Source organism: Mandrillus leucophaeus, unplaced genomic scaffold, assembly GCF_000951045.1.
Source record: "Mandrillus leucophaeus isolate KB7577 unplaced genomic scaffold, Mleu.le_1.0 Scaffold267, whole genome shotgun sequence".
In the NCBI taxonomy this organism is placed as follows: Eukaryota; Metazoa; Chordata; class Mammalia; order Primates; family Cercopithecidae; genus Mandrillus; species Mandrillus leucophaeus.
The window spans coordinates 293197-306416 of record NW_012102776.1 but is presented as its reverse complement, the minus strand read 5'-3'; the positions used below and the strand labels follow the sequence as shown (position 1 = coordinate 306416).

The 13220-nt window shown below is 41.5% G+C and overlaps 1 protein-coding gene across 6 annotated transcripts in view; it reads left to right on the top strand.

Annotated features, from left to right (window-relative positions):
• The first annotated feature begins 815 nt into the window (after positions 1-815).
• PGR (progesterone receptor) overlaps positions 816-13220 on the top strand; it is a 109821-nt gene continuing 97416 nt past the window's right edge. For 4 of the 6 annotated variants that reach the window (XR_001006516.1, XR_001006517.1, XR_001006515.1 and 1 more), the window contains exons 1-2: positions 2283-3919; positions 5199-5350. Coding sequence is in view for 3 of the 6 variants with exons in the window: in XM_011984377.1 (XP_011839767.1) it covers positions 2283-3919; positions 5199-5350 (1789 nt within the window). In the remaining 3 variants the exon portion in view is untranslated. Of the gene's footprint in view, positions 3920-5198; positions 5351-13220 lie in introns of all 6 variants that reach the window. The other 2 variants (XM_011984376.1, XM_011984378.1) reach the window with 2 other exon arrangements.

Below are 13220 nucleotides of genomic sequence, written 5' to 3'. Positions count from 1 at the left end.
CCAAATCACAAGTACAAAAAGCATATTAGTAGCAGCTGGGAGATCTAGGCAGAAATGTGGAGTAACTGCTAGTGCATATTGAGATTTTAGAGTTATACTAATGTTACAAAATTAATAGTGGGTGATGGTTGCACAACTCTGAGTACATGAAAAATCAATGATTGATACTTTGAGTGAGTCATATGATATTGGAATTACACCTCAATAAAGCATGGTAACTGTTTTAAGATAGGCTGGAAAGAGAAAGCCTGAAAACAACAATAATGATATTAATAAATTAGTTTACTTCTCTAGTCTCATATACTTCTGTGCCCACACTTGCTCCTGCTTTATTCAAAATGGTCCCCTTGCAGATGCCCTGTGAACATACTATACCTGCTTCCTGGAATTCTGTTTACCTTTCCTCTATCTGCCTAACTCCCACATATCTAAAATTAATCAGAGTAAACCACTTACTAGAACAATCAACTCCAAATCCTAGTGATCTAACATGATAAAGGTTTGTTTCTCACTCATGTAGCCCCTCCCCAGATGATCGAGGGGTCCAGGCTTCTCACCTCTAGTGGCTCCCCCATCTCCTGGAGTCTTCTGTATTTTCTATACATGGTTGAGATAAACTATGAGTCATTAGCATAGCTAGACCTTGAGGCCCTATAAGAAAATTCGCAAATCATTCACTCTGTTTTGAACAAGGTATATTTAAGATGATGTTAAAATATCCAATGGTCTTGGGTCAAATATAGTTTATGACTGTTTATCTAAAATATATATTGCAATACTCTTCCCTTTCTCTGCTGACTTCATGAATTTAGAGGGGATTCATTTTTATGAGTTCAGAGATAATTACTTTTCAGACTAAGAATATTTAGGGAAAAAAGTACAGTTCAACGTCTCTACTGAGGATCGTATGATGTAGCACAGGGTATAAGCTGGAGCTAAAGGAAACTTTCCTTAAAGTGCTATTTACTAAAAATTGGAACACATTCTTTAGGACAAATCAAAGTATGGCACACAACATCCAAACTTCCATCATAGGTACACAGGTGTGACCATCTCCCACTCCCAAATTTCTCTGTCACGCTGAGGATTACTCAAGAGGAGCAAGACATGTTGGTTGCAGCAGGAGAAACTTGAAAGCATTCACTTTTATGGAACGCATAAGGGAGAAAATCTCTTAAAGTATTTAGAATCATCTTTGATACATTTATTATTTTAAAAGATAATGCAGTCAAATGTCTTCCTGTGTTAAATCTTTACAAAACTGAAATCTTAAAATGGTGACAAAAATTCTACTTCTGATAGAATCTATTCGTTTTTCCAATTAGATAGGGCATAATTCTTAATTTGCAAAACAAAATGGAATATGCTTATGAGGTTCCATCCCAAAGAACCTGCTATTGAGAGTAGCATTCAGAATAATGGGTAGAAATGCCAATTCCAGAGTTTCAGATCCTACCCCTAATTGGGGTAGGGAGGGGCTTTGGGCGGGGCCTCCCTAGAGGAGGAGGCGTTGTTAGAAAGCTGTCTGGCCAGTCCACAGCTGTCACTAATCGGGGTAAGCCTTGTTGTATTTGCGCGTGTGGGAGGCATTCTCAATGCGAACTAGCTTCACTTGTCATTTGAGTGAAATCTACAACCCGAGGCGGCTAGTGCTCCCGCACCGCTGGGAACTGAGATCTTCGGGGATGACTGTCGCCCGAGGTAGGGAGCCAGCAGAGGCACGACCCTTCCTGGGAATGGGCTGTACGGAGAGGTCCGACTAGCCCCAGGGTTTTAGTGAGAGGTGCAGTGGAACTCAGCGAGGGATTGAGAGCTTCACAGCATGCACGAGTTTGATGCCAGAGAAAAAGTCGGGAGATAAAGGAGTCGCGTGTCACTGAATTGCCGTCGCAGCCGCAGTCACTCAAGTGCCGGACTTGTGAGTACTCTGCGTCTCCAGTCCTCGGATAGAAGTCGGAGAACTCTCTTGGAGAACTCTCCGAGTTAGGAGACGAGATCCCTACAATAACTACTTTTTCTTGCGCTCCCCACTTGCCGCTCTCTGGGACAAACGACAGCCACCGTTCCCCTGACAACAGGATGGAGGCCAAGGGCAGGAGCTGACCAGCACCGCCCTCCCGCGCCCTCCCCCCCCGACCCAGGAGGTGGAGATCCCTCCGGTCCAGCCACATTCAACACCCACTTTCTCCTCCCTCTGCCCCTATATTCCCGAAACCCCCTCCTCCTTCCCTTTTCCCTCCTCCCTGGAGACGGGGGAGGAGAAAAGGAGAGTCCAGGTCGTCATGACTGAGCTGAAGGCAAAGGGTCCCCGGGCTCCCCACGTGGCGGGCGGCCCGCCCTCCCCCGAGGTCGGATCTCCACTGCTGTGTCGCCCAGCCGCAGGCCCGTTCCAAGGGAGCCAGACCTCGGACACCTTGCCTGAAGTTTCGGCCATACCTATCTCCCTGGACGGGCTACTCTTCCCTCGGCCCTGCCAGGGACAGGACCCCATAGACGAAAAGACGCAGGACCAGCAGTCGCTGTTGGACGTGGAGGGCGCATATTCCAGAGCTGAAGCTACAAGGGGTACTGGAGGCAGCAGTTCTAGACCCCCAGAAAAGGACAGCGGACTGCTGGACAGTGTCTTGGACACTCTGTTGGCGCCCTCAGGTCCCGGGCAGAGCCAACCCAGCCCTCCCGCGGGCGAGGTCACCAGCTCTTGGTGCCTGTTTGGCCCCGAACTTCCTGAAGATCCACCGGCTGCCCCTGCCACCCAGAGGGTGTTGTCTCCGCTCATGAGCCGGTCCGGGGGCAAGGCTGGAGACAGCTCCGGGACGGCAGCTGCCCATAAGGTGCTGCCCCGGGGCCTGTCACCATCCCGGCAGCTGCTGCTCCCGGCCTCTGGGAGCCCTCATTGGTCCGGGGCCCCAGTGAAGCCGTCTCCGCAGCCCACTGCGGTGGAGGTTGAGGAGGAGGATGGCTCCGAGTCCGAGGACTCTGCGGGTCCGCTTCTGAAGGGCAAACCTCGGGCTCTGGGTGGCGCGGCGGCTGGAGGAGGAGCCGCGGCTGTCCCGCCGGGGGCGGCCGCAGGAGGCGTCGCTCTGGTTCCCAAGGAAGATTCCCGCTTCTCAGCGCCCAGGGTAGTCCTGGTGGAGCAGGACGCGCCCATGGCGCCCGGGCGCTCCCCGCTGGCCACCACGACGATGGATTTCACCCACGTGCCCATCCTGCCTCTCAATCACGCCTTATTGGCAGCCCGCACTCGGCAGCTGCTGGAAGAGGAGAGCTACGACGGTGGCGCCGGGGCCGCTAGCGCCTTTGCCCCGCCGCGGAGTTCACCCTCTGCCTCATCCACTCCGGTCGCTGTCGGCGACTTCCCCGACTGCGCGTACCCGCCCGACGCCGATCCCAAGGACCACGCGTACCCTCTCTATGGCGACTTCCAGCCGCCGGCTCTAAAGATCAAGGAGGAGGAGGAAGGCGCGGAGGTCTCCGCGCGCTCCCCGCGTTCCTACCTGGTGGCCGGTGCCAACCCCGCCGCCTTTCCGGATTTCCCGCTGGGGCCACCGCCCCCGTTGCCGCCGCGAGCGCCCCCATCCAGACCCGGGGAAGCGGCAGTGACGGCCGCACCAGCCGGTGCCTCAGTGTCGTCCGCGTCCTCCTCGGGGTCGACCCTGGAGTGCATCCTGTACAAAGCGGAGGGCGCGCCGCCCCAGCAGGGCCCGTTCGCGCCGCCGCCCTGCAAGGCGCCGGGCGCGGGCGGCTGCCTGCTCCCGCGGGATGGCCTGCCCTCCACCTCCGCCTCTGCCGCCGCCGCCGGGGCGGCCCCCGCGCTCTACCCTGCACTCGGCCTCAACGGGCTCCCGCAGCTCGGCTACCAGGCCGCCGTGCTCAAGGAGGGCCTGCAGCAGGTCTACCCGCCCTATCTCAACTACCTGAGGTGAGGGCCCGGGGCGGGGCGCGCCCAGCGCGTCCGGGAGTAGCGGTTCCGCTGGCGGCAGCCGCCAACCCTCAGCCCCAGCCCCGGCGCACCGCTGCGCTCCCCCGGGCGGCCGGAGGGGGTGGGCAGCGGGACACAGCACAGAGGCAGTTGCCTCCCTTCTTCTTTCCTCCTCTCCTCACTCTTGGGGACACGAAGGTGGGCGCAGAATATACTATTTTGGGGCCGTGCCTGCCTGAAAGCTGTTTTTTTGTTTTTTGTTTTTTTTTAAACTTTCCGAATCTTCCAGATTCCGAAGCAGAACCAACCCTGATTTAAAACGTGCAGCGTCACACTAGGTCCGCTGTAGCCCAGCGGGGCAGAAAGTGCGCGGCGAGTTGGGGGCTTTATGAAATGCTTCTTGCTTAGAAGAAGGACGTTTACCAGGAGTGCCTGTCTTGGAGAGGAGTTAAGGCACCGTTGCCCCGGGAGGGGTGGGACTTGAGAGGTGGCCGGCCAGAACCGAAAGCTGCACCATCTTAGGGATTTGAACACTTTAATGGCTTTTCTTAAGAATCTCAAGATTAAAGTTAAGTTCACGTGGGAGATGTTTAAACTGTGGATTTAAACACCTATCACTGCATTGCACCGTTTTCTAATTATTGCTTGCGATTCACTACAACTTTTTTTTTTTCGTGCAGGTTTAAAAAACACTAATTTGCATACTGAAGTAATGGAATGTAAAAAAAAGAATGCTCTGTTTGGAATCTTATGTTGTGAATAGGCAAAACAGTGTCAGTATATTGGACAATACTTTAAAATGACAAACATATACTTGTTTAAGTAAGCAGTGATTACAGGGTTGTGTTTTAGAAACTCAAAACCAAAACATTGCAAAGTGCCATCGAACTTTTAAAGCCAAATCATATTTGTTTTGACCCAGCATACACACAGGAAGGACATAACATTTCATTTGTCAAAGACTAAATCGTTTCTATATAAAGAGTTTTGTAGAAAGATTTCTTTTTAACTGACTTTAGCTTTCCAGAACATAATATTATACAGTAATAATTATTCTTTTATATTGGTGCTACTGATGAATGGCTGATCATTTGCAAGTGTATTGAATCCAGTTACAGGTAGTCTATTACCAAGTTTAGTTTGCATGTCTTTCAAGTGTATATATACAGTTCTGTTTTTAAAATCTCCTTTCACCATGTCAATTCTGGTTTAAGAAACCTTTAGTATTAGATAGTGGTGCACTTAAAAATAAATGGAGTACTTTGTTTTGCATTTCAAGGCCGGATTCAGAAGCCAGCCAGAGCCCACAATACAGCTTCGAGTCATTACCTCAGAAGATTTGTTTAATCTGTGGGGATGAAGCATCAGGCTGTCATTATGGTGTCCTTACCTGTGGGAGCTGTAAGGTCTTCTTTAAAAGGGCAATGGAAGGTAGGCTCCTTTCCCCTGATCCTTTATTATTGCTTTAATTGTAAATGGAGATCATCTATTATTGTATAGATTTCAATTATTCCTTGTTTCTTCTAAGAAATGGTGATATTTCCATATAATTTAAAATATATGATGACATTTAAACAATATGTTTTTATTTATGATACTCAAGATTGAATGTGGTTGGGTATTATAATAGCATACTCTTTGACTACACTTTCAGTATTAGACATAAGTCTTAAAAATCTTGAGGAAAGTGCTTCTATTGTTCCTTAACTGCTTAGCTTTCAGGAAACAGCTTCGTTCTAATAGTACTTTTATATATCTATTATGTAGCTATATATGTACGCAGTACTTTAAAATTTTGATTAAAAGAAAAATGGTAGCTGACACATATGTACCTGTATGCATATACATATTTGCCTATACATACACGAACATATATCACAACATATATATGATGCAGTTAGTTTTCTACATGATACTGTCTTTTGACTACATGAATATTTATGTAATATTTACAAAATACTAATGCTAAACAAATTTTTAAATTCTCTTTTTGTTCAGTATATTTTTGTAAGTGTATAAGGACAGTATTAAACAGTTTAAAACAAAAAATCTGGCCATCACAGTAACACAATCTCTAAAGAAGTATTTTGCTTTAAGTAAAACTTTCATGTTTTTAAACTCATTGAACTTACGTGCTTAATGATTTCCGCTTTACTTGCATAGTGTGTTTCAGACTTTTTCAAAGTAAATATTTTTTAATTTATTTCTACCTGAACTCTAAGCAGCCAAACATCTTTACAGTTGAAGATAAAAATACATTGAAAGAGTTCACATTTTAATACTAGCTATAAATGTGTTGTATAAGTATGTAAAATGGAGCTTAGGGTTCCCTCTGGAGTGCTGAGATCACACCTAGACAAGGAACCAAAGATCTGAATGTTGGCTTTTTGTCTCCTGTTCTGAGGTTGTTTATTTGTTTGTTTTTGTTTGAAAATCGCTCTGCTTACAAGCAGAAAAGCAGGGAATGGGAAATTTCACTTTAAGGGAGCTTTCAAAGGAGTTCTTCATAACAAATGTTTGTTTTGTATATTTTTAGAACATGATTTTTGTTTGTTTGTTTACAAAAGATGAATGTATTTTACTGATGTTGAACATATTCAGCTTCAGGGGGTTTGATTGCCTTTTAAACTAATTGAGGCAGTGTTAAAAGTGGTACTTGAGAAAATAGGGCAACTGAGAGTGGCTCTTACCCATTGACATAATTTATTTACAGTTACAGATGGAAGTTCTTCGTGTGAAAAAGTCAGTTTTCCAATGGGTAATTGGAGTTACCATTTTTATCTGACTTCGATTCTGGTTTCTTAAGCATTCCCTTCTACATTAATGTGATTTCCTCTAAAGTCTCCTAAGGATAGTATAATTTTATAAGTGAATGACTCCCTTAGAATCCCCTGAAGACCAATTTTTCCTACCCCAGCTCCTTCTTTTTAAAGATAAGCAAATCTCAAAGACATAAATATGAGTTTCCGAAGGTCACAAAGCTAGTTAGTAGCTGATTGTTAGTAAACATAGGTTAAATATTTTTAAATTGCAGTTCTTTTAAATCAGAGACGATATGCAAAAGTAGATATATAAACTCTGTTTGATTCACAGAAGTTATTTCATAAAGTGCATATGTAGAGCAAAGAGCACCCTAACTCAAATACGAATGCTTTCTCATCATTTTGTTAGAATAGCATCCAAAACTGTGAGGAAGTCTTTCCAAATGTAATCTTAGAAAGCATTTGTTGGACTCTGGCTGTTGGCGTGGTCCTATAGTCTTGAGTAGTAGAAGCGAAGCACCTTTATTTAGCAATAATTACAAAGAATTACTTAAGATTTGATGCAGATAAATCATTCATGAAACTAGAACAAGATTGTGAACTATATTAGTAAATTCCTTCATTCAGCAATTTATGCCAGAGAGATCCTTTGTCCCTGACTTCACTTTTCTCTGCCTTGAGATAAAATGAGGATAACAGTGGCTATTTCTTAGGGTTGCTATAAAGATTAAATGAACTGATGCTTGTAAAGTATGTAAAAGGCCTGACATATTATTAGTTTCCATTAGCATTTCTACTTTCAAGGAGCTTGTAATACAGTTAGGGAAATAACATATGCACATAAAACATCTAAATAAAGATTCTCAGTAAATGCCCAAGTAAGCAATTGTGTAATGTATATGAGATCTTTGTGGTTTGTGAGTTTTTGTATTTGGACAGAGCGAGGTGGTCATGGGCTGGAATATGTATATTCTTGAATGATGAAGAAGGCTTCATGGAAGATATGAACATTTGATTAGTAAAGGACAGATAAGATCTCTAGGCATCGAGGAGAACTTTAAGTGTATATAGTCAAAGAAGAGTGAAGAAATTAAGATTACGCTGACTAAGCGTTGAATGTTCACATTAGGAAATTGAGAGAGTTAAAGGTTGGGAAACTAGGTTGCTAGTGTTTGGGTGAATTTGGAGAATTGGAAATTTAAGGCAAGAGAATAAAGAGAAGGTTCCAGGAGTTTTCAGGAATGAGAAAGATAAGTAGAAGGACTTATACCAGGTTCAGAATCTTCAACAAAGCAATGCTGCGTGATGAGCGGGTTCACGGTGGTGCTATGTGTGGTTGCCAATATGGCCAGAAGTTTCAAGTCAACAGGCAACAATATGGATACTAATATTGCCAAGATGATAATGAAAATGATGGCATTATAAAGTGCTTTCTCTGTGCCAGTGACTATTTCAGTGCTTTGCAGGTCTTAACTTATCTAATTGTTATAATGTTGATATTATTATTATTACTGCCACTTTACAAATGAAGAAACTAAGGTCTGTAGATGTTAAGCTGTCTTAATACACTTAGGAAATGGTAAAGTCAGGATTCAAATCCAGGTGTTATGAATCCAGAATCCCTGCCCTCCACCACTACGTTTCCTTTCTCATAATAGGAAATGCAGTCAAACAAAAAACAATAGAGGGTTCGAAGAAAAGATGTGAGCCAAGTGATGAAACATCTAGGAAGGTAAAAGTGAATCCTAAAGAGCAGGGGTAATGAGAAGTGTGTGGTATAAAACAATGGATCATATTAACTTCACATTTAAGGCAGCAAATAAGAAGCCATAAGCAAGAGCCAACAGTTTCTTCACCTCCTTCCCATGTTAGGGGTGGGAAGTGATAGAGCCTATAAAGTCATTCTGGATGACTGGGTTTCCCTTGATATGAGACAGAAGAGAGAAGAGATAAAGAAATAAGATACCACTCAGGAAATGGGAGAAAGGAGTTGGGAAAGATGATTTCTTTTAAGCTAACTGAACTGTTTAAAATATAGTATTGGTCAAAAACCAGTTGGTTGGATAGACCATTGCATTCCTTTACCAAGACTTATAGGTTTGGAGTGAACCAGGAAATGGTCAGGAATTGACTTAATGCCTTCTAAGGAGAGGAAGTAATAATGACCTGCCAGTCCTGCAAATGCAGACTACTAACCTGGTGTGATGAAGGAAAGGACAGTTTCTCAATGGCTTATCTTTGCCAGTACACAGTAACCAGTCCAGTGCTAGGAATATACTAGGCATCCAGTAAATAACGGCTACATGATCCAGTCATCATAACTGATAATGCCACACTTTTATTCTTTGGGTGCTTTACTCAGTGACAGCATTTGTTGTGAATATATTTGATGTGATATGATAAAACACGTTATAATACAGTTGAAATGTATTACTTAGAAGACACTAAGCTAAGTAGGTATTGATGGATTTTCAATTGTATTGCAATATTATCCTTATTCTTTTATTCATATATTAATTGTTCATGAAGTAATTACCTTAATTACATTAGTTCATGTATGTATTGAGTACCTGCCATGCGCCAGGTACTATGGTAGGTGCTGGTGAAACCGCAGTAAAACAAGAGAGACCTTGCTGGCTGTTGACTAAAGTTTATAGTGTAGTGGTGGAGAGAGAAATCTTACCGATTTGTGTACACATGACTAATTGCACGTGTGGTAAGTGATTTGTTTATGCAATGTTTGGACAACTAGAGAATTGACCCCTCTGTCAGATAATGGGGAAAGTTTTTCAGACCTAGACATCACAATAAATAGACTACAGAGGAAACTAGACAGAAATGAAATACTTTTATGAATAAAGTGTTTCTTTCAAAAGTTGAGTATACTTGGTGTCATAGGATAGTAATGAAAACTGGTTTGGTAGCATAGTTCTCCTTGATACAGCATCAGAAAGAGAAATATTGAACATCCAATTTTTCATTAGCAACTTCTGTGATTTATTTGTTCTATATTTAGAGATCTGTAATGCTTTCTCCATCTTTTGTAGTGCACAGATTATCCAGCAATCTCTTCCACTGTAATCTATTTGAATAATATTTGGACTCTGAGAAGGTATTTTGCCAATAATCTTACTTAAATTCAATTACTCTCCAATAGAGTCTACTCTATAATAGCTTTCACATTACCCTAAAAATAAATATGTAGTAATTCACTAGACTTTATTTCAAAACTCTATATCCAATTTCTTTTCAAGCTGAGGTCTCTCAGTTTAATATTTAGCATGGATAATGATAGACTGGTTTTACACACCATTTTACATTATGGTTCATTGGAATAAGCCTCTACTGTACTGAAAAAGAAATGGTCAGAAAGATAGCATTTGGTGTCATCTGTTCATATGTGGTTATTTAGATCTCCCAAATTATTAATACTCTTTTAACGTGTACCTTAATACCACTACTAGAGCCAGAGGAGAAGCAGTAGTATTAGCCATGCATGCTAGTGCTAATAACTGCTCCTGTTCTGGCCACTGAATCATTGTACTTTAATTACTCAAGTAACACAACAGTCCGTCTCCTTTAAACAATGAAAATGTTACCAATAAGGCTTAAGTCCTCTTTGATCAATACCTCTAATCTGTTCCCTTGCCTACCATCTACCTCAGTTTTTCACGTGTGTGTGTGTGTGTGTGTGGAATATGTTCTCTGGGGTGTGTTAATATATAAATGTTATATATCATAATTTATGCATCATTCATGTTATTTTGATACAAAAATGACTTGAAGCTCTATTGTTCATATATGTAGTTCTAACCTGTGTTTTTTAACCACTACTTAATACTTCATAATATGAAAATCGTTATATTTAGGAATTACTACACTATTACTTGAGTAAACCCTTTTTGTACTTTTCTCCTTTGGTACATGTCTTCTCTTTCCAGAATATATTGAGGTATTTTGATACAGTTCTGGATGAACTAGATGACAGCTTTCTACCTGCTGCTAAGATGATTTGATTCACTAATTTATTCACTTCAGATACATGTATCGATACATTTAAAAGTTGCTTGTGCTAGGACTGAAGATGAAAATGTTTACAGACCCTGTCTTTGACATGCACAAAACCAAGAAGAAGAAAACAATACAAACCCGTGGTACAACTAGTGAACATGAGAATACCTTGATATAAGTTATGCCAGAGCCGTGGCTGACACACCGTAGTATTCAGTTAGACACATGGAGAAGGATGGCAGTTTAGTCTACTATCATATCTTGATGTTGTGCAAGAGGCTTATTCATTTAATAGTCACTTAACTAGCCTTGACTATAACCCAGGCACTGTTTTAACTGCTTCACTGGATTAGCTCAATTAATCCTTGTAAGAGTCCTGTGAGATGGAGGTTCTGTTGGTATCTATATTTTACAGATGGGTATAAAGAGAGGTTTCTACTATTCAGGAGGTCTGACTCTAACTTCTGTGCTGTTTCCCTGGACTATTCTGTATTTGAGCAAATATTAATTATTTTATGCTTTTTCAGATAAATACATGGTCTCTTATAGGAGACTGGTTTTCAGATTGTGCTCCTTAACTCAGTCAAGTTCCTTCTTCTGCTTAGAACAGCTCTGTACTTCTTTATTTGGTTTATATTTCCACTTGAGATTTTTATTGGGACAAAGGATTCTCAGCCAACCTTTTTTTTAAAAAAACAAACAAACAAACAAACAAAAAAAAAACACTCCTTTATAACAGGAAACCCTTAGATCTCAGTCAAGTGTTGAATTATTCGAGTGACTCCTAAGACTTTTTTGGCTCTATTTGCTGGTATCTTTTTGGCATTTGTGCAAAGATAGGATGACCATTTGTGATCAAGATTTAAAGTCCAACTATTCACTATTCTAACAGAATATCCACATTACCAGCTGAAGATCACATCTGAGTTATAGAGCTTTTGCTTTTGTCAGCAAAAAAACAAAGTAACTCCAGGGAATCTTTTATCAGTCACTTCTTTAAAGGATTGATTGCAATAACTGATACTTAAGACAGACACTCAAAAATAGGCACAGTAATCATTTACACAAGGGATTTCCAACCACTAGGATGTGGACTGATAGCACAGCCAGTCCACGGTCCAATACGGGTCCATGGCCAGTTAGGGAGTGGACCACACAGGAGGTGAGCAGTGGGCAAGTGAGAATTACAGACTGAGCTCCACCACCTGTCACATCAGCAGCAGCCTTCGATTCTCATAAGAGTGAGAACCCTATTGTGAATTGTGCATGCCGGGGATCTAGGTTGCGCACTTCTTATGAGAATCTAATACCTGATGATCTGTGGTAGAACAGTTTCATTGAGAAACCATCCCACACCATCCATGAAAAAATTGTCTTCCACAAAACTGGTCCCTGGTACCAAAAAGGTTGAGGACTGCTGGTTTACACCTTGGCTTTTAAACTTCATTGTCATTTAAGAACATCAGAAAGTCATATCCTCTGTATATCTTCCCTATCAACCTAATTTGAGGATGGGCTGATGAACACAATATCCTTCCTGTGGCTAGACAGCCCTCATATAATTAACTATATAATGCATACTTCATATAGCTTATCATCAAGACATTTTTTTCTCCTCTGATGAGATGTTATGCTTTCTAATAAGTGATATGTAAATAGCCTATTGTGTTTTCCTTTTAATTTTAACTCCTACAAAACAAGTAAATTTTAATGCTCAATTTTTAAAAACTAACAGGTTTTGAGCTTTGTTTTTAACTGCTACTACAGCATTTTGTGTTATGTACTTTAGATGACATTTTAAGGAATCATAACTTTTTTCTTAAAGCATAGTATTTACTAGTAATCATTATTTCTTTAGAAAAAAATGCAAATACTTTTCATGCTATTTACTCTCCTATGACCAAGTGATTTATTTATGAGATTCAATACACATGTCGTGAGTATGAACTGTGAGCTCAAAACAATGCTGTAGCATTTGTAGGAAATATAAAAATTAAAGGGTAAAAGCAATGGTTATTTATTGAGTGTTTACTAAACTCAGGTACTCTTCTAATGTCTTTTTATGTACTAACTCATTTGAGACAGGTTCCTATGAGACAGGTTCTATTTTCCTATGAGACAGATTCTATTTTCCTCATTTTACAGATGAGGTTCATTCAGTTCGTCAACAGTAGAGCAGAACTCCCCTCCTGGAGCCAATGCTCTTAACTTTCACTGGATATTCCTTTGCAGCAAAAGATACAGTCTTTGATTTCAAGGAGCCTGCAATGTGTGTGTGGAAGTGAGTGATTAACAGACAACACTGCAATTTAGTGTTTGATTAAATTGTGTGTTGCAGACTTAGGGTGCTATAAGTGAACTAGAGAGGAAGGTACCAAGAGTTGTCATTACTGATTGCCTATATGTAATAGAAACCATGCTAAATGCTTTATATTTAATATTTCTATTCTTCACAACAATCCTAAAAAGTAGAATTTACCATTTCCACTTCATATGTAAGCAAAGACTCGGAAGTTAATTAACTTACC